Below are 21868 nucleotides of genomic sequence, written 5' to 3'. Positions count from 1 at the left end.
AGAGATGTACAGCATGGAAACAGACTCTTCGTCCAACCCGTCCATGCCGACAAGATATCCCAACCCAATCTAGTCCCACCTGCCAGAATCCGGCCCATATCCCTCCAAATACTTCCTATTCATATACCCATCCAAATGCCCCTTAAATGCTGTAATTGTACCAGCCTCCACCACTTCCTCTGGCAGCTCATTCCATACATGGACCATGTTATGGAATAAATACAGGCCTTAAAGTCCCACACCCTGCCTGAAGGCTGCAGTGTGTATTTACTACAAAATTCACTGAAACAATCACCAGGATGTCTCTGACAGCTCCCTCCCTAACCCATGATCCCTGGAACCTCAAAAGGTAAAGGAAACAGCTGTACAGGAGAGTCAACATCTCCAGGTTTCCTCTCCCAGTCACACCACAGTTTACAGGGCAGTGTGATGCCAAAGGCCTGGGTTCAATTCCCATCACTAATTTGAGGTTACTATGAAGGAGTCTCCTTCTCAACCTCTTCCCTTGCCTGAACTCTGGTGGTCCTCAGGTTTAATCATCAGTTTCTCCTTTCTCTAATGAGAGCACAGCCCAATGGTCTGGTCAGACTATGGCAACACATCAACTCCCAACTTGGTCAGAAATCACTGCTCCTTCAACATCACTGAATCAAATTAAACTGCATCTGGAGAATCCTTCACCCCATGGGAAATTAGGAGCAGCTTGGACTACAAACTGCTAACTTTAGCAGCAAGAATAAATCAAATGGAAGCATCAAACACTGAGCATTGCTGTGTTATTCCCAGGTCACTATCATCCTGCTCATTTCAGCTGTTGGTAGCAATGGAGAGTGTGTATTGTAATCCAATACAGCTCAGGAGAATTTCTTTTTAGGCTGACTCCCTGCAATGTGACTGACAGGAATGCTTGGAGTGAATTTTCCCAGCTGTGGGCTGACAGGCTTGAGGTTTATCAAAGGGCAGGAGTAGTACGAGGAGAGAATTCACAGATAGGGAGGGATAGTTAAGTGAGGGTACCACAGTAGGACTATATTGCTAGTTCAGGCGAACATTCTCTCCACCCCCTCCCTGGCCCTCCAGTATGCATGAACTCCTTGAACTAGAATTGGTATTTAATCAAAGTCCCCATCAAGAGCTGCATGTTTGACCAGTTAATTCCTCCAGTTGTCTGACTCAATGTGCCCAACTGCCAGTGGCAGTGACAAGACAAGGGGTAAAGAACACAGGCCTGTGAGCTGTTCCAAACTCCAAATGGCTCCCTGTGCTTGGCCCACAGGGGAAGAAAACAACATTTACAATGTACTAGTCATGGTAGTGTTCCAGTGGGAGCTGTGCTAGACAACTTAAGATCATTTCATTGCCAGGTTAGCTGGTTCCTCCATCTGACCAGATACCAGAGCCTGATGGACCTCATTCAAGGCCTGGGGGAGGGAAAGAGAAGTGAACGTTTGATGGGTAAATCTGGAAGTGAACATTGCCCTAGATATCCCATATTTTTGATTCAATGAATGTCTGGACTTGATCTTTTGAGGAGGTATGGAAACTTCCTTTCACAAAGTGTATTTGGGTACAATTGTACTCAAGTCCAGAAAAGTGGAATTGTTGGACAAAAGAATCAGATGTTTGACACCCCACAGATTGCAACCATGAGTTGAAGCCCTTGTTTGGGGTGGGATGGGCAGGGGGTGGTGGTGAGGTGGGCAGGGTAACTTGAAGTTATGGTCATGACATAACCCCATCTAGTGGTTTCAGTCCAATGGGGTGGTGGGGAGGGGAGGAGAGAGAAGATGCAGCATCTAGTAAGGTGTTTTAGTCCACTAAATGTAATGAACCAAATTGCAGAATGATTACTGGCATCAAGTTCTCCAGAGATCACAAACAAATTCAAGTGAAGGATCAGTGGTCTGAATGATGGACAATAAGCAAGATCAACTACAAGATTTTATTCATTTCCATTCAGGTCATACAGCCATTACATTCTTGCCAACATATTCCTTCTCCCTATGGAGGAGCCAGATTGTCCAAGTGAAGTCAGTAATGCATTCAGACAAAAGCAGACAGTACCCCCATGCCCCACTAACTGCTGTCCTCCAGTGAGAGCCTGTCAAACAGGTACTCTCCCAGCCCATTCTCAGGGGCTCCCAGACGCTTCAGGTTGGTGATGTAGTCCCCAAGTCGCTTGATGATCTCAACCTCCTCATCCAAATAGTGAGTCTCCAGGAAGTCACACAGCTGGAACACAGGAATATTACATTAGCACAATCCAAGACAATCAAATTCCCACTGCAAATGAGACTTTGCCATATAACTCTAGACAGACATTAAAGTCTCACTGACAGCCAGAGAATTTGCACCAGTGAGGATGATAGCATTTAGCTGCTTCATCATGCAGTTTCTTAATGGGAGCTGAGTTGTATTGTTATGGACAGTGATCATTCCACTGCATTGGTCTTTAATGGGGATGGTGGCCAATATCATTTCAGCACTCCCATCAGATTAGAATCCAAAGTTTTACTTGACCTTATTGTTGAACAGTTGTAACATTGTAACCATCAGTATGGAGTGATCAATGTTACATCTGGACCAAGTGTTTTATTATTGAATTGCAAACCCACAAAGACCAACCAGTGAGGTGTTGCCCTGAGGGTCTGGCAGTGAGGAGAATGAGGAGGTGGTGAAGCTTACATGAGGGTCAGTCTGGGCAGTGGCGAGTTGGTGTAGATCCAGCAAACTCTGGTTCACATTCTTCTCCAGATCCAGGGCAACCTGCATTGCCTGCAGACCGTTACCCCACTCATCCCTCTCTGGCTTCTGAAACATGAAAACAAAAGGACAGTTAAGGATCAGAATCCATACAGTGGGATGAAGCAGTTTGATTAGCCATTTACCCACACCAACCCTCTAAATATCCCACTGACCCCACCCCATCCCTGTAATTTGTATTTCAGATGAAAAAATGCATGTAACCTATGCATCCCTGGAAACTATGGGCAACTTAGCATAAGCAAACTGACCTGCACATCTTTGGACTATTAAGACTGATCAGTTGTCAGTGGCTGGACTTTGGACCTGGGTCCCTGGCACTGAGTCAGTAGTATCAGTGCCATCCTCAAGTCCAGATAAGATCGGAGTGTGAAGGGGACAGAGAGGGTATTTGAGGAAGCTTCTCAATAGAGAAATATGGAATATACCAACTGCAGGGACTGGGGCAGCTGTTCGTGACATTTCAGCAACATTTGGACAAAGATAGCACACTATGCCCTGGCATTTGAAGTAAAGACCAAGTGCAGGTAGATAGGATTACTGTAGTTTGGAGTTTTTTGGTCACAGACTAAAGGGCCTGTGTCTATGCTATGACTTTCCTGGGAAAGCCAAAGAGCTTTGCACTTTCCCTTCAAGATGTGAAAACCTGGTCACTGTTGGCTTGAAGCCACATCAAGCAGCCAATCCCCTCCCCAACCCCCATTCCCACCTTCACATCCTGGAGGAGGACTCTGCCTCCACGCTGATTCTGGAATTTCAGCAGCTTCTCTGCATGTTCCTGCTTCTCCTGGGACTGAGCTTTGAAGAACTGGGAGAAATGGTGCAGGGCAACATCATCCCGGTCAAAGTACGACATCTGAAAGAGAACCATTTCCATCCCATTAACACATCACTGGGCCACATTTTGTTGAGAGAAGTAGGAAACTAGTTTAGCCCTTGAAACCAGACTATTCAAGCTGTTAAACCTCTGGGTTTGCAACTATTTTAACATAACAATGGTGTCCAATGAGCCAGCAGCTCATTTAACTGGATGATTTGGAATAGTGAGGAGAAAGTGAGGACTGCAGATTCTGGAGATCAGAGCTGAAAGTGTGTTACTGGAAAGCACAGCAGGTCAGGCAGCATCCAAGAAGCAGGAGAATCGATATTTCGGGCATGAGCCCTTCCTCAGGAAGAGCCCCAGCTTCTTCCTGGGGAACATGCAAATTCAATGTATTTTGCTTTGGATTAAACAGCTGATGAATTGCTCAGCAGGTCTGGCACAGCATCAGAGGGGAGAAACAATTCTGTTTCTGCTCACTCACTTCCATCAGAATGGAAGATGGATATTGAATAGGCTTTGAGCAAGTTAAGGAAACCACAGTGCAGGATGGAGGAATCCAAAACTACAGGGCACAGGTTAAGATAAGGGGTCGATATAGTGGACCTAAAAGGCAGTTTTTTCCAGAGCTGGGGTGCATGTATGGAATGAGCTGCCAGAGGAAGTGATGGAGGCTGGTGTAATTACAGCATTTAAAGGCATCTGGATGGGTACATGAATAGAGGGTTTCAGAGGTATATGGGCCAAGTGGGACTAGGTTAATTTAGGATATCTGGTTGGCATGGAAGTGCTGGATTGTTGAGTCGGTTTTTGCACTGTACATTTCAATTGGTCCCATGCAGAACATTTGAACTTGTAGCTTTTAACAAGGTGAAGGTTCCATTGGATGGAGAACCACTGTACTGTTAAATGCTGTCTACTCCATTCAACATTAACAAGAGGGTAATACCCAGTCACCAGGACATTTGATGGAAAAGTACAGATACAAAAAAACCTGATGTCAGAACACTGACAGTAGGCCATTCATCCCTTCAAGCCTGTTCTGCCATTCGATGAGAAATTAACCATTAGGCTGCCGCAAGGCACTACATTTTTTCTGTGTTAAACTGGAAAATGGATAGTGGATACTGCTGGCATTAGTTTAGTCAGGAGAGAGTTTTCTGCAGCTTGTAGATCATTGAGATGGGATGGACCATACACTTGATCTGTACAAGTGTGTTCCTGTCTGGAAGATGGAGGGAATGAGTGAAAGGGCCCCAGGGGTTTGCTGAGGAAAGCCTGCCCAATGATAGTCTTTGGATTATTGTAGCAACAGTTTTACTGCAGACTTGTATACAGTGCACTGACATCCAGGAACTTTTAAACCAGCAACGGAATGAATACAAAAATGAAACTTGAACTTCACTGCACGAAATACCTAGTGTGACCCAGAGACAACCCTTATCTGCAGATAACATCACCAGCTTGAAAAGTAAACTGAGAACACACTTGGTTCGAATTATTCCAACCAGTTCAAAGCTTTGCATCTATACCCATAATGGACCCAAAACATCTGAACCATCATGTTCAGAAGTGAATGGCGAAACCATGCCGCTCCTTCAGCAAGGTTATTTGGACCTTGGTTTTTTCAAGAGGGGTTATAAAGACAGGTGAGATATGTCTGGAAGTAGCTACTTCAAACAATGGCAAGGGAATGGCCATTTCTACTAGTTCAGGTTTTTGTGTTGGATTAGCTCCTTTGTGAAGTTGAAATAGAGTCAGGTTTCAAAAAAGTTATTTTAGGTTTTGTTTCAACAATATGTTCTGCTTTGTATAAAGCAGAATGGTTTGACCACCTGTATCACCCCTGGATTATCCACTATACAACTACCTTTACAATAAGAAAAATATCAGGTCTGGGCTTCCTTCTCAGAGGAGAGGGATCTAACCTGGTCCCTAATAGGGCATTAATATTTATGAAGGGGCACAACTCAGGTCAGAGTGGATATGAGTGGTCTATTTTTATTCTTGGACGCATTAAAAAACTAACTAGTTCACCAATGAAAGCTGTTTCCATCTCCATCAAACAGATCTTTAAAGCCTTCATTCTCATCTCACGAGAACCTCCAAACATGCAAGCCCAGAGTGTTGTTAATATTCTCCACATGTCTGGATGATAGCACTACAACATTCAGAAGCAGACACCATCCAGGACAAAGCATTGGTACTGCAATCTCCACCTCCCTTCAGCATCCCTTATCTAGCAGGTACCCTAGAAATTCACTAAACACCTTCCTAAAGGAAAGTTTAACACTTCAGCAGGGCATAGGCAAATTACCACCTGGAAAAACAGGCTAGTTTGATTCTTATGTCTGCCTGATTAGAGTGGATTGAGGCCTATTTGTGGATTCCAGTCACATGACCATTCCTGCTCAGATAATCAGTATCATCAACAAACACTACTAAGACTCCTTTTGCAGCAGAGTTAGTAGGATGTTTGTGATCAGCAAAGTTAAAGCAGAGATATCACAATACATTACAATGGCCAGTCAATGGATACTACCATTCCACTATATGGTTGACCAAATGGTTTCTAAAACAGTCCAATGAAGTATCTCATTTTGACAACCCTACAGAGACTGACAGCTACTGCAGTCACAACCCTCTCAGTTAGTTGCAAGAACACATGACCCTGCATACATCACTGAAGGCCAGCTGGGGATTAGTTATCTTACATCAGCATCATACTCCATTTTTGCTGAAACATCACATTTATCTTGAATTGATATTAAGGCAACAGCTACAAAACTCAATCTATAGGAGTATCAAGTTAATTAGAAACATCAGCATAAGTTTAGTTCTAAGCCAACACTCACCAAAGACTGATAGAGATAGGAGGCAGTGAGCTCCAGGTTAATCTGCTTGTTGACAGCAGCTTCACAATCCTGGTGATAGTTTTGACAAACCTGGGAGGCCATGTTGTGGAGAATATTGTATTACCTCACTCCCTAAAACAATTCACAACCCAACAACAAATTTAGTTTTAGCACCAACTATACCTAAACCATCAGAGCCTTTGGACTTTTATTTATACTTCAGGAGCTGACCCTCAGTTTATTAAGCAGGAAATGACATAATCAGTGATGGCCAATCACTCTTGTTAATCTATCGATCAGCTGCCATGTCCAATCAGCACAGAATGGGAATTGGATTCAGAAGCCAATCAGAATTGACAATGAGTCAATGATGGAATTACTGATTGGCCTTTGACCTCTTGCAAAAGTACAAATTTTGTAAGTGTATCTACCTGAAAATGAGAATAAAACAGACTCTAAAACTTTGCTAATGCATCTGAGGTTGTGTATTAAGAAATGCTCAACACAGATTTGCAGAATTCTGTTTGTTTGTTCATCTGAAGGATTTGTCCTACTACCTTTTGAATGACAGTGTTGGGAGTCCATCGAAAAATGGCTAGATTTTGCTGATATTAAACATTTGCCTATTGATTGACAGTGATAGAAATGAAGTGCTTTTGGGTCATCTAGTGCAGGGAACTGATGTACTTTGTGGATCCATTCTGAATCTGCTGTGATCTTTTTGACCTTAGGACTCAGGAAGCCTAGTTTAAAACCAAAACGGTAAATGTGCTGAGTGCGTCAGCCACGTAGTAGGCCTCAGGCCTCCATGTTTAAATTGCTGTTAGAAACATATTGCATGTTCGACTTTTCTATCTCCATGTTTAGTTTTTAATAGTTTCAAGAAGAACTAGCCCTCAACTCAAGGATGTTTCCAAGTGGGGAGATTCTGAGTCTGTTGACATTGTATTCTGTAGAATGTACAGCTCAGAAACTGGCCTCCCAGCTTAACATGGTCCATACCCACAGCTATATGCATACGAGGGTCTCTCAACCTCGTATTGTTGATTGTTTTGAACTGAGCAGGCTCCAGTGGGATTATGGACTGTGAGAGTTTGGAGATTGAAGGTGCCCACTCAATGTTCGGGTATGATCACAGCCTTGACGGATGGATTGGTGGAAGCAAGTTACTTTGACCCAATAACTTTCTCAAATATCAGGTTACAATCTAGCCCTACCTTGTTGGATTGAATTATAAGTTTGAATATTATACGTGGAACCACGGTCAGAGGTCAACCCTGATAAATATTCATGGCGATGACAGCAAGTCAGAGGCTGGGAATTCTATTGCGAATTTAGAACATTACAGCGCAGTACAGGCCCTTCGGCCCTCGATGTTGCGCCGATCAAAGCACACCTAACCTACACTAAGCCACTATCCTCCATATACCTATCCAATGCCCGCTTAAATACCCATAATGGGAGAGTCCACTACTGCTACTGGCAGGGCATTCCATGAACTTACGACTCGCTGAGTGAAGAACCTACCCCTAACATCAGTCCTATATCTACCCCCCCTTAATTTAAAGCTATGCCCCCTTGTAATAGCTGACTCCATACGTGGAAAAAGGTTCTCACTGTCAACCCTATCTAACCCCCTAATCATCTTGTACACCTCTATCAAGTCACCCCTAAACCTTCTTTTCTCCAATGAAAACAACCCCAAGTGCCTCAGCCTTTCCTCATAGGATCTTCCTACCATACCAGGCAACATCCTGGTAAACTTCCTCTGCACCCGTTCCAGTGCCTCCACATCCTTCCTATAGTATGGCGACCAAAACTGCACACAATATTCCAGATGCGGCCGCACCAGAGTCTTATACAACTGCAGCATGACCTCAGGACTCCGGAACTCAATTCCTCTACCAATGAAAGCCAGTACGCCATATGCCTTCTTCACTGCACTATTTACCTGGGTGGCAACTTTCAGAGATCTGTGTACATGGACACCAAGATCCCTCTGCTCTTCCACACTACCAAGTATCCGACCATTAGCCCAGTACCCCATCTTTTTATTACTCTTACCAAAGTGAATCACCTCACACTTAGCTACATTGAACTCCATTTGCCACCTTTCTGCCCAGCTCTGCAGCTTCTCTATATCCCGCTGTAACCTGCCACATCCTTCCTCACTGTCTACAACTCCTCCGACTTTCGTATCATCTGCAAACTTGCTCACCCAACCTTCTAACCCTTCCTCCAGGTCATTTATAAAAATGACAAACAGCAATGGTCCCAAAACAGATCCTTGTGGAACACCGCTAGTGACGGCACTCCAAGATGAACCTTTGCCATCAACTACTACCCTCTGTCTTCTTCCAGCCAGCCAATTCCTAATCCAAACCTCCAACTCACCCTCAATGCCATATTTCTGTATTTTCTGCAGTAGCCTACCATGGGGGACCTTATCAAACGCCTTACTAAAATCCATATATACCACATCTACCGCTTTCCCCTCATCTACCTCCTTAGTCTCCTTCTCAAAGAATTCAATAAGGTTTGTGAGGCATGACCTGCCCTTCACAAAACCATGCTGACTATCCTTGATCACATTATTCTTATCCAGATGTGCATAAATCCTATCCCTTACAATTCTCTCTAAGACTTTGCCCACAACAGAAGTGAGACTCACTGGCCTATAGTTACTAGGATTATCCCTACTCCCCTTCTTGAACAAGGGAACCACGTTTGCTAGCCTCCAGTCCTCTGGCACTACTCCTGTAGACAAAGAGGACACAAAAATCAAGGCCAATGGCTCTGCAATCTCCTCCCTTGCTTCCCAGAGAATCCTAGGATAAATGCCATCAGGCCCAGGGGACTTATCTATTTTCACCCTTGCCAGAATTTCCAACACCTCTTCTCTACATATCTCAAAGCCATCCATTCTACTTATTCGTGCCTCAGTATTCATATCGACAACAATGTCCTGTTCCTGAGTGAATACTGACGAAAAGTATTCATTCAGTGCCTCCCCAATCTCTTCAGCCTCCACACGCAGCTTCCCATTACTATCCTTGATTGGACCTATTCCTACCCTAGTCATTCTTTTATTCCTAACATACCTATAGAAAGCCTTAGGGTTTTCCCTAATCCTACCAAATAAGGAGCTCTCATGTCCCCTCCTTGCTGCTCTTAGCTCTCTCTTCAGGTCCTTCCAGGCTACCTTATAACTCTCAATCGCCCCTATTGAACCTTCACGCCTCATCTTTACAAAGGCCGCCCTCTTCCATTTAACAAGGGATTCCAATTCCTTATTAAACCACGGCTCCCTCACACGACCCTTTCCTCCCTGCCTGATAGGTACATACTTATCAAGGACACTAAATAGTTTCTCCTTGAACAAGTTCCACATATCAATTACGCTCTTGCCTTGGAATCTACTTTTCCAATCCACACATCCTAAGTCATGCCTCAACGCATCATACTTTCCCTGCCCCCAGCTATAACTCTTGCCCTGTAGTACACACTTATCCCTCTCCATCACGAGTGTAAAAATCACCGAATTGTGGTCACTGTCCCCAAAGTGCTCACCTACCTCTAGTTCTAATACCTGGCCTGGTTCGTTACCCAGAACCAAATCCAGTATGGCCTCACCTCTTGTTGGCTTATCTACATATTGTGTCAGGAAACTCTCCTGCACACATTGCACAAACACTGACCCATCTAACGAACTGGAGCTATAGCTTTCCCAATCAATATCAGGAAAGTTAAAGTCTCCCATAACAATCACCCTATTACTGTCACTCTTCTCCTGAATCATCTTCACAATCCTTTCTTCAACGATTCTAGGACTATTAGGAGGCCTGTAAAAGACTCTTAACAGGGTGACCTCACCTCTCCTATTCCTAACCTCAACCCAAACTACCTCAGATGGCAAATCTTCGTCCATCTTCCTTTCCACCGCTGTAATACTATCTTTGACAAGCAAAGCCACACCCCCCCCTCTTTTACCCCCACCTCTGACCCTACTAAAACATTTAAACCCTGGAACCTGCAACAGCCAATCCTGTCCCTGATCTAGCCATGTCTCCGTAATAGCCACAACATCGAAGTCCCAGGTACCAACCCACGCTGCAAGTTCACCTACCTTATTTCGTATACTTCTGGCATTAAAGTATACACACTTCAAACCACTCTTCTGTTTACAGGCACCCTCCTTTAAGATTGATGCCATATTCCTAACCTCCCTACACTCCAGGTCCTGCACCCTAAAGCTACAGTCTAGGTTCCCATGCCCCTGCAGAGTTAGTTTAAACCCCCCCCAAGAGCACTAGCAAACCTCCCCCCAAGGATACTGGTGCCCCTCAGGTTCAGGTGCAGACCATCCTGTTTATAGAGGTCCCACCTTCCCCAGAAAGAACCCCAGTTATCCAAGTACCGAAATCCCTCCCTCCTGCACCATCCCTGTAGCCACGTATTTAACTCTTCTCTCTCCCTATTCCTCGACTCTCTATCACGTGGCACAGGTAACAAACCAGAGACAACAACTCTGTTCGTTCTAACTCTGAGCTTCCAACCTAGCTCCCTAAAAGCCTGTCTAACATCCTCAGCATTCCTCCTACCTATGTCATTGGTGCCAATATGGACCACGACTTCAGGCTGCTCCCCCTCCCCCTTAAGGACCCGGAAAACACGATCAGAGACATCACGTACCCTTGCACCTGGGAGGCAACATACCAAACGTGGGTCTCTCTCGTTCCCACAAAACCGCCTATCTGTGCCCCGAACTATCGAGTCCCCAATTATTATTGCTCTGCTCTTCTCCACCCTTCCCTTCTGAGTAACGGGGACAGGCTCCGTGCCAGAGGCCTGAGCCCCGTCACTTACCCCTGGTAAGTCCCCCCCCCCACAAGTATCCAAAACGGTATACTTGTTCTTGAGGGGAACGACCGCAGGGGGTCCCTGCACTGGCTGCTTCCTCCCAGTCCCCCTCACTGTCACCCATCTATCTGCCATCTTTGGAGTTACTACTTCCCTATAGCTCCGATCTATGACCCCCTCTGCCTCCCGAATGATCCGAAGTTCATCCAACTCCAGCTCCAGTTCCCTAACACGGTCTTGGAGGAGCTGGAGATGGGTGCACTTCCTGCAAGTGTAATCAGCAGGGACGACCATGGCATCCCTCATCTCATACATGTTGCAGGAGGAACATTGCACTGCCTTCACTGCCATCCCTCTAAAGCTAACCTTTATTTTAAAACAAAACTGGGTCTAAAGAATACAACAAGCAAAATTCAGCACTCAACTCCTGACTTTCCAAAGCCTCTCCACCATCTAAGAGACCAAAGTTAGGAAATATGATGGAATACTTTCCAATTTTCTGGCTGAATCCAGCCCCAACACTGACGAAGCCCCAGGGAAATCTCTCGCCATCCTGAGTTGGAACAATATCACTGTTTCTGAATCCAAGTCCCGGAAGCCCCCCCCCCCCCCCCCAGCAGCAGCAGCAGCAGCAGCAGCAGCAGCAGCATCATTCTGGTCTCTCCCACACCAGGTGGGCTGTAATAACCAGCTCATCACCACCACCTGAAGGGTAACTGTGGCTGGGCACGAAACACAGCCTTCTGATTGGTACACTGAAGATTGACTAAATAAAAACACCCTGTGACGGGGTAGGGGGGAGTGCAACACTAGAGGGGCATAGGCTTAAGGTGAGAGCGGAAAGATTAAAAATAGGGATGTGAGGGGCAACGTTTTCAGAGAGAGGGTGCTGTGTACATGGAACGAGCTGCCAGAGGAAGTGGTGGAGGTGGGTACAATTACAGCATTTAAAAGATAGTTGGATGAGCATTTGAATAGGAAGGTTTTAGAGGGATAGGGGCCAAATGCAGGGAAGGAGAACTTGTTCAGTTTTGAAAACCCTGTCAGCACAGATAGGTTGGGCCAAAGGGTCTGCTCCTGTGATGTGTGACTCTAATAAGTATAAAACAGCATGTTCCTTAAGGGTGGCACAGTGGTTAGCACTGCTGCCTCATAGCACCAGGGACCTGAGTCTGATTCCAGCCTTGGGTAACTGTGTGTGTGGAGTTTGCATGTTCACCCCATGTTTGTGTGGGTTTCCTGCGTGCTCCAGTTCCCTCCCACCGACCAAAGGTACAGGTTTGGTGGATTAGCCTGGGAAATGTAGGTTTATGGGGAAATGGGATGGGTCTGAGGATCATACTGTTCAGACTCAAATAGCCTCTTCCTACACTGTATGGAGTCTGTTAGCATGACTTAAGATCGACTACAATGAAAGGATTTATGTGGTGGAATAAATTTGTTCAGTGCCTTAAAGCCCCACACCCACCCAGAAGGTTGCAGTATGCACTAGCTACAAAATTCACTGAAACAATCACCAGGATGTCGCTAACAGCCCCCTCCCTAACCTATGATCCCTGAAACCTTGAAAGATAAATGAAACAGCTGTACAGGAGAGTCAGCATCTCCAGGTTTTTCTTTCAGGATGACAGCACTCCCCAACTTGGAGAGAAAATCACTGCTCCTTCAACATCACTGGGTCAAATCAAACTGCATCAGGAGAATCCTTCAGCACATGGGAAGCTGGGAGGAAGCTAGGATCACCTTGGACTGCAAACTGCTGACTTTAGCAGCAAGAGTAAAACAGGTGGAAGCATCTAACCTCAAGCATAGTTATGTTATTCCCAGATCACAGTCACCCTGCTCACTTCAGCTGTAGATGGCAATGAGAAAATGTGTTATAAGCCAATGCAGCTCAAGAGAATTCCTTGAGCTGACTCTCTGGAATGTGTCTTCTGGGACTGCTTGCAGTGAATTTTCCCCAACTTTGGGCCAGTATGCTTGAAGTTTATTGAAAGTCTGGGAGTGCATCCTCCACTGGGGAAGGAAAGGACAATGGAACATTACTGCTATTTTTGGGAAAGAAACCCGAATGCAGGTTGACTCCTGGCTGAGATGGAGTGGGTATTTTGCCAAGGTCCCCAGCAGGAGCTTAAAAATGTGTTGCTGGGAAAGCGCAGCAGGTCAGGCAGCATTCAAGGAGAATCGAAGGGCTTATGCCCAAAACATCGATTCCCCTTCTCTTTGGAAAAGCACAGCAAGTCAGGCAGCATCCAGCAACACATTAAGCTCTGATCTCCAGTCCTCATTTTCCCCCAGCAGGATCTGCATGCTTATGGGAGGGGGGAAAAAAAAGAAAAAAGGTGAACTGGTTAGTGCGCCCAGCTGCTAATGGCTTTAAACAAGGCAAGGGGTGAACAAAAAAAGATCACAGGCCCCTGAGCTGCTCCTGCTCTGAACTCCAACTGGCTCCTGAGGCTGGGAGGAGAGGGAAAGAAAATGGCAGTGTTTAGAATATCCTGGTCATGTTAGAGCTAGACCAGACAAGTTGAGGTCATAGGGTTCCTCTGTCTGGGTAGAAACTAGAGCCTGATGGGCCTCAATCAAGGCTAACAGCAAGATGTTAACAGATCCAGTCACACAGATCACTGTTTGACTCCAAATTGTTGAGTACTGCTAAAGAAAATAAAGACTTGATGTTGAGGTGAATATTTGATAGGCAAATCTGAAAATGAACATAGAATCAAAGATGGTGATGTCTTGAACTGATCTTTTGAAGAGGTATGAAAAACTTCCTTGCACAGTTTACAATTATGCTCATCAGGTCTAGAGAGGTGTAATTCTTGGACAAGAGAATTATTATTAAATTTAAAGAAAAAACACTCCAGACTGCAACACCCAACCTCATTCTGAGACAGAATAGCTTGAATTTACAGCTATTACAATTCCATTTAGTTATTCCTGGCCAGTGGGGTGTGGGGCAAAAGAGAAGAGACATCTAGTGATGTGTTTTAGTCCACTGATGTGATGAGCTAAATTGTGATTACTGGCATCAAGCTCTCCAGAGATCACAAACAAATTCAAGTGAAGGATCAGTGGTCTGAATGATGTTCAATAAGCAAGATCAATACAAGATTTTATTCACTGCGAGGTCATACAGCCATTACATTCTTGCCAACATGCTCCTTCTCCCTAGGGAGGAGCCAGATTGTCCAAGTGAAGTCAGTAATGCATTCAGACAAAAGCAGACAGTACCCCATGCCCCACTAACTGCTGTCCTCCAGTGAGAGCCTGTCAAACAGGTACTCTCCCAGCCCATTCTCAGGGGCTCCCAGACGCTTCAGGTTGGTGATGTAGTCCCCAAGTCGCTTGATGATCTCAATCTCCTCATCCAAATAGTGAGTCTCCAGGAAGTCACACAGCTGGAACACAGGAATATTACAACTCATTACATGAGCACAATCCAAGACAAGTTTACAATTCCAACTGCAAGACAGGCTGGGCACTCAGCTCTGGACAGCCCTGACAAATCTAGCAAACAAGAAAGTTTGTAGTGGTGAAGATATCAACCAGTCAGCTGGCTCATCTTGCTGTTTAAGTGGAGGGAGTTGTATTGTGATGAACAGTGATCATTCCACTGCAATGGTCCTGAATGTGAATTCAGTGGCCAATATCACTTCAGCACTCCCAGATTACAATCCAAGTTCCTCCTTGACCTTATTGCTTAAGGGTTGTAATATTGTAAGCAGCAATATGGATCTGGATGGGTCAATACTACATCTGACCAAAAAGTTAAAAATCTCAGGTTATAGTCCAACACGTTTATTCAGATACACTAGCTTCAGGTGTAGTCCTCCTTCAGCAAGTGCTTGTGGAATACCATAACCACCTGATGAAGTAGCAGTGCTCTGAAAGCTCGTGTTTCCAAATAAACGTTTGGACGAGAACCAGGTTACAATTTTTAAACTTTGTACATCCTAGTCCAACACTGGCATCTCCAAATCATATTGCCCAATTTTTGCATTGAGTTTCAAACCCACAAAGACCAGTGAGGTGTTGCCCTGAGGGTCTGGCAGTGAGGAGAATGAGGTGGTGAAGCTTACATGAGGGTCAGTCTGGGCAGTGGCAAGTTGGTGTAGATCCAGCAAACTCTGGTTCACATTCTTCTCCAGATCCAGGGCAACCTGCATTGCCTGCAGACCGTTGCCCCACTCATCCCTCTCTGGCTTCTGAAACATGGAAACAAAGGACAGTGGAGGATTAGAATCCATACAGTGGGATGAAGCAGGTTGATTAGCCATTTGCCCACACCAACCCTCTAAACATCCCACATTGACCCCACCCCATCCCTGTAATTTGTATTACAGATGAAAAAAATGCATGTAACCTATGCATCCCTGGAAACTATGGGCAACTTAGCATAAGCAAACTGACCTGCACATCTTTGGACTATTAAGACTGATCAGTTGTCAGTGGCTGGACTTTGGACCTGGGTCCCTGGCACTGAGTCAGTAGTATCAGTGCCATCCTCAAGTCCAGATAAGATCGGAGTGTGAAGGGGACAGAGAGGGTATTTGAGGAAGCTTCTCAATAGAGAAATATGGAAGATACCAACTGCAGGGACTGGGGCAGCTGTTCCAGTGACATTTCAGCAACATTTGGACAAAGATAGCACTCTATGCCCTGGCATTTGAAGTAAGGACCAAGTGCAGGTAGATGGGATTACTGCCGTTTGGAGTTTTTTGGTCACAGACTAAAGGGCCTGTGTCTATGCTATGACTTGGAAATGGAGGAGTTTTTTTTTCCCCTGGGAAAGCCAAAGAGTTTTGCACTTCCCCCTCAAGATGTGAAAACCTGGTCACTGTTGGCTTGAAGCCACATCACAAGCAGCCAATCCCCTCCCCAACCCCCATTCCCACCTTCACATCCTGGAGGAGGACTCTGCCTCCACGCTGATTCTGGAATTTCAGCAGCTTCTCTGCATGTTCCTGCTTCTCCTGGGACTGAGCTTTGAAGAACTGGGAGAAATGGTGCAGGGCAACATCATCCCGGTCAAAGTACGACATCTGAAAGAGAACCATTTCCATCCCATTAACACATCACTGGCCCCAATTCTAGTTGGGAGAAGTAGGAAACTAGTTTAGCCCTTGAAACCAGACTATTCAAGCTGTTAAACCTCTGGGTTTGCAACTATTTTAATATAACAGTGGTGTCCAATGAGCCAGCAGCTCCTTTAACTGGATGATTTGGAACAGTGAGGAGAAAGTGAGGACTGCAGATTCTGGAGATCAGAGCTGAAAGTGTGTTACTGGAAAGCACAGCAGGTCAGGCAGCATCCAAGAAGCAGGAGAGAATCGACATTTCAGGCATGAGCCCTTCTTCAGGAACAGCCCCAGCTTCCTCCTGGGGAACATGCAAATTCAATGTATTTTGCTTTGGATTAAACAGCTGATGAATTGCTCAGCAGGTCTGGCACAGCATCAGAGGGGAGGAACAATTCTGTTTCTGCTCACTCACTTCCATCAGAATGGAAGATGGATATTGAATAGGCTTTGAGCAAGTTAAGGAAACCACAGTGCAGGATGGAGGAATCCAAAACTAGAGGGCACAGGTTAAGATAAGGGGTCGATATAGTGGACCTAAGAGGCAGTTTTTTTCCAGAGCAGGGGTGCATGTATGGAATGAGCTGCCAGAGGAAGTGATGGAGGCTGGTGCAATTACAGCATTTAAAGGCATCCAGATGGATACATGAATAGGAGGGTTTCAGAGGTATATGGGCCAAGTGGGACTAGGTTAATTTAGGATATCTGGTTGGCATGGAAGTGCTGGATTGTTGAGTCGGTTTTTGCACTGTACATTTCAATTGGTCCCATGTAGCTTTGAACTTGTAGCTTTTAACAAGGTGAAGGTTCCATTGGATGGAGAACCACTACTGTTAAATGCTGTCCACTCCATTCAACATTAACCAGATGTTAATACCCAGTCACCAGGACATTTGAGGGAAAGTACAGATACAAAAAAAACTGATATCAGAACACTGACAGTAGGCCATTCATCCCTTCAAGCCTGTTCTGCCATTCGATGAGAAATTAACCATTAGGCTGCCACAAGGCACTACATTTTTTCTGTGTTAAACTGGAAAATGGATGGTGGATACTGCTGGCATTAGTTTAGTCAGGAGAGAGTTTTCTGCAGCTTGTAGATCATTGAGATGGGATGTACCATACACTTGATCTGTACAAGTGTGTTCCTGTCTGGAAGATGGAGGGAATGAGTGAAAGGGCCCCAGGGGTTTGCTGAGGAAAGCCTGCCCAATGATAGTCTTTGGATTATTGTAGCAACAGTTTTACTGCAGACTTGTATACAGTGCACTGACATCCAGGAACTTTTAAACCAGCAACGGAATGAATACAAAAATGAAACTTGAACTTCACTGCACGAAATACCTAGTGTGACCCAGAGACAACCCTTATCTGCAGATAACATCACCAGCTTGAAAAGTAAACTGAGAACACACTTGGTTCGAATTATTCCAACCAGTTCAAAGCTTTGCATCTATACCCATAATGGACCCAAAACATCTGAACCATCATGTTCACAAGTGAATGGTGAAACCATGCTGCTCCTTCAGCAAGGTTATTTGGACCTTGGTTTTTATCAAGAGGGGTTATAAAGACAGGTGAGATATGTCTGGAAGTAGCTACTTCAAACAATGGCAAGGGAATGGCCATTTCTACTAGTTCAGGTTTTTGTGTTGGATTAGCTCCTTTGTGAAGTTGAAATAGAGTCAGGTTTCAAAAAAGTTTAGATTTTGTTTCATTTCAACAATATGTTCTGCTTTGTATAAAGCAGAATGGTTTGACCACCTGTATCACCCCTGGATTATCCACTATACAACTGCCTTTACAATAAGAAAAATATCAGGTCTGGGCTTCCTTCTCAGAAGAGGGGGAATCTAACCTGGTCCCTAATAGTACATTAATATTTGTGAAGGGGCACAACTCAGGTCAGAGTGGATATGAGTGGTCTATTTTTATTCTTGGACGCATTAAAAAACTAACTAGTTCACCAATGAAAGCTGTTTCCATCTCCATCAAACAGATCTTTAAAGCCTTCATTCTCATCTCACGAGAACCTCCAAACATGCAAGCCCAGAGTGTTGTTAATATTCTCCACATGTCTGGATGATAGCACTACAACATTCAGAAGCAGACACCATCCAGGACAAAGCATTGGTACTGCAATCTCCACCTCCCTTCAGCATCCCTTATCTAGCAGGTACCCTAGAAATTCACTAAACACCTTCCTAAAGGAAAGTTTAACACTTCAGCAGGGCATAGGCAAATTACCACCTGGAAAAACAGGCTAGTTTGATTCTTATGTCTGCCTGATTAGAGTGGATTGAGGCCTATTTGTGGATTCCAGTCACATGACCATTCCTGCTCAGATAATCAGTATCATCAACAAACACTACTAAGACTCCTTTTGCAGCAGAGTTAGTAGGATGTTTGTGATCAGCAAAGTTAAAGCAGAGATATCACAATACATTACAATGGCCAGTCAATGGATACTACCATTCCACTATATGGTTGACCAAATGGTTTCTAAAACAGTCCAATGAAGTATCTCATTTTGACAACCCTACAGAGACTGACAGCTACTGCAGTCACAACCCTCTCAGTTAGTTGCAAGAACACATGACCCTGCATACATCACTGAAGGCCAGCTGGGGATTAGTTATCTTACATCAGCATCATACTCCATTTTTGCTGAAACATCACATTTATCTTGAATTGATATTAAGGCAACAGCTACAAAACTCAATCTATAGGAGTATCAAGTTAATTAGAAACATCAGCATAAGTTTAGTTCTAAGCCAACACTCACCAAAGACTGATAGAGATAGGAGGCAGTGAGCTCCAGGTTAATCTGCTTGTTGACAGCAGCTTCACAATCCTGGTGATAGTTTTGACAAACCTGGGAGGCCATGTTGTGGAGAATATTGTATTACCTCACTCCCTAAAACAATTCACAACCCAACAACAAATTTAGTTTTAGCACCAACTATACCTAAACCATCAGAGCCTTTGGACTTTTATTTATACTTCAGGAGCTGACCCTCAGTTTATTAAGCAGGAAATGACATAATCAGTGATGGCCAATCACTCTTGTTAATCTATCGATCAGCTGCCATGTCCAATCAGCACAGAATGGGAATTGGATTCAGAAGCCAATCAGAATTGACAATGAGTCAATGATGGAATTACTGATTGGCCTTTGACCTCTTGCAAAAGTACAAATTTTGTAAGTGTATCTACCTGAAAATGAGAATAAAACAGACTCTAAAACTTTGCTAATGCATCTGAGGTTGTGTATTAAGAAATGCTCAACACAGATTTGCAGAATTCTGTTTGTTTGTTCATCTGAAGGATTTGTCCTACTACCTTTTGAATGACAGTGTTGGGAGTCCATCGAAAAATGGCTAGATTTTGTTGACATTAAACATTTGCCTATTGATTGACAGTGATAGAAATGAAGTGCTTTTGGGTCATCTAGTGCAGGGAACTGATGTACTTTGTGGATCCATTCTGAATCTGCTGTGATCTTTTTGACCTTAGGACTCAGGAAGCCTAGTTTAAAACCAAAACGGTAAATGTGCTGAGTGCGTCAGCCACGTAGTAGGCCTCAGGCCTCCATGTTTAAATTGCTGTTAGAAACATATTGCATGTTCGACTTTTCTATCTCCATGTTTAGTTTTTAATAGTTTCAAGAAGAACTAGCCCTCAACTCAAGGATGTTTCCAAGTGGGGAGATTCTGAGTCTGTTGACATTGTATTCTGTAGAATGTACAGCTCAGAAACTGGCCTCCCAGCTTAACATGGTCCATACCCACAGCTTTTTGCATACGAGGGTCTCTCAACCTCGTATTGTTGATTGTTTTGAACTGAGCAGGCTCCAGTGGGATTATGGACTGTGAGAGTTTGGAGATTGAAGGTGCCCACTCAATGTTAGGGTATGATCACAGCCTTGACGGATGGATTGGTGGAAGCAAGTTACTTTGACCCAATAACTTTCTCAAATATCAGGTTACAATCTAGCCCTACCTTGTTGGATTGAATTATAAGTTTGAATATTATACGTGGAACCACGGTCAGAGGTCAACCCTGATAAATATTCATGGCGATGACAGCAAGTCAGAGGCTGGGAATTCTATTGCGAATTTCTCAACTCCTGACTTTCCAAAGTCTCTCCACCATCTAAGAGACCAAAGTTAGGAAACATGATGAAATACTTTCCAATTTTCTGGCTGAATACAGCCCCAACACTGACGAAGCCCCAGGGAAATCTCTCGCCATCCTGAGTTGGAACAATATCACTGTTTCTGAATCCAAGTCCCGGAAGCCCCCCCCCCTCAGCAGCAGCAGCATCATCATTCTGGTCTCTCCCACACCAGGTGGGCTGTAATAACCAGCTCATCACCACCACCTGAAGGGTAACTGTGGCTGGGCACGAAACGTAGCCTTGTGATTGGCACACTGACGATAGACCAAATAAAAAACACCCTGTGACGGGGTAGGGGGGAGTGCAACACTAGAGGGGCATAGGCTTAAGGTGAGAGCGGAAAGATTAAAAATAGGGACGTGAGGGACAACGTTTTCAGACAGAGGGTGCTGTGTACATGGAACGAGCTGCCAGAGGAAGTGGTGGAGATGGGTACAATTATAACATTTAAAAGATAGTTGGATGAGCATTTGAATAGGAAGGTTTTAGAGGGATAGGGGCCAAATGCAGGGAAGGAGAACTTGTTCAGTTTTGAAAACCCTGTCAGCATAGATAGGTTGGGCCAAAGGGTCTGCTCCTGTGATGTGTGACTCTAATAAGTATAAAACAGCATGTTCCTTAAGGGTGGCACAGTGGTTAGCACTGCTGCCTCATAGCACCAGGGACCTGAGTCTGATTCCAGCCTTGGGTAACTGTGTGTGTGTGGAGTTTGCATGTTCACCCCATGTTTGTGTGGGTTTCCTGCGTGCTCCAGTTCCCTCCCACCGACCAAAGGTACAGGTTTGGTGGATTAGCCTGGGAAATGTAGGTTTATGGGGAAATGGGATGGGTCTGAGGATCATACTGTTCAGACTCAAATAGCCTCTTCCTACACTGTATGGAGTCTGTTAGCATGACTTAAGATCGACTACAATGAAAGGATTTATGTGGTGGAATAAATTTGTTCAGTGCCTTAAAGCCCCACACCCACCCAGAAGGTTGCAGTATGCACTAGCTACAAAATTCACTGAAACAATCACCAGGATGTCGCTAACAGCCCCCTCCCTAACCCCCGATCCCTGAAACCTTGAAAGATAAATGAAACAGCTGTACAGGAGAGTCAGCATCTCCAGGTTTTTCTTTCAGGATGACAGCACTCCCCAACTTGGAGAGAAATCACTGCTCCTTCAACATCACTGGGTCAAATCAAACTGCATCAGGAGAATCCTTCAGCACATGGGAAGCTGGGAGGAAGCTAGGATCACCTTGGACTGCAAACTGCTGACTTTAGCAGCAAGAGTAAAACAGGTGGAAGCATCTAACCTCAAGC

General features: G+C 44.7%; 2 protein-coding genes across 2 annotated transcripts; both read right to left on the bottom strand.

The window, feature by feature from the left end:
- Window positions 1-2076: 2076 nt before the first annotated feature.
- LOC140488948 (ferritin, middle subunit-like) lies at window positions 2077-6540 on the bottom strand. Its single transcript, XM_072588173.1, has 4 exons — window positions 6439-6540; window positions 3473-3619; window positions 2686-2811; window positions 2077-2232 (listed from the first exon to the last, which is right to left on the bottom strand). Exons 1-4 carry the CDS (start codon window positions 6538-6540, stop codon window positions 2077-2079), a joined length of 531 nt encoding a protein of 176 aa, XP_072444274.1.
- A 7945-nt stretch (window positions 6541-14485) lies between these two features.
- Window positions 14486-19266, bottom strand: LOC140488947 (ferritin, middle subunit-like). Its single transcript, XM_072588172.1, has 4 exons — window positions 19165-19266; window positions 16197-16343; window positions 15381-15506; window positions 14486-14699 (listed from the first exon to the last, which is right to left on the bottom strand). Exons 1-4 carry the CDS (start codon window positions 19264-19266, stop codon window positions 14544-14546), a joined length of 531 nt encoding a protein of 176 aa, XP_072444273.1. The 3' UTR covers window positions 14486-14543.
- Window positions 19267-21868: the final 2602 nt, after the last annotated feature.

Source organism: Chiloscyllium punctatum, chromosome 18 (assembly GCF_047496795.1).
Source record: "Chiloscyllium punctatum isolate Juve2018m chromosome 18, sChiPun1.3, whole genome shotgun sequence".
In the NCBI taxonomy this organism is placed as follows: domain Eukaryota; kingdom Metazoa; phylum Chordata; class Chondrichthyes; order Orectolobiformes; family Hemiscylliidae; genus Chiloscyllium; species Chiloscyllium punctatum.
Note: the sequence above shows the minus strand (reverse complement) of the source record. Positions and strands in the feature narration are given on the sequence as shown.

Coding starts and splice junctions, on each gene's coding strand:
- LOC140488948 (XM_072588173.1), bottom strand. CDS start 6,540: ATGGCCTCCCAGGTTTGTCAAAACTATCACCAGGATTGTGAAGCTGCT. Junction 2,812..3,472: donor TCCTCCTCCAGGATGTGAAG/GTGGGAATGGGG, acceptor TTCATGTTTCAG/AAGCCAGAGAGGGATGAGTG. Junction 2,233..2,685: donor CTGCCCAGACTGACCCTCAT/GTAAGCTTCACC, acceptor CCTGTGTTCCAG/CTGTGTGACTTCCTGGAGAC.
- LOC140488947 (XM_072588172.1), bottom strand. CDS start 19,266: ATGGCCTCCCAGGTTTGTCAAAACTATCACCAGGATTGTGAAGCTGCT. Junction 16,344..19,164: donor CCTATCTCTATCAGTCTTTG/GTGAGTGTTGGC, acceptor GTTCTCTTTCAG/ATGTCGTACTTTGACCGGGA. Junction 14,700..15,380: donor CTGCCCAGACTGACCCTCAT/GTAAGCTTCACC, acceptor CCTGTGTTCCAG/CTGTGTGACTTCCTGGAGAC.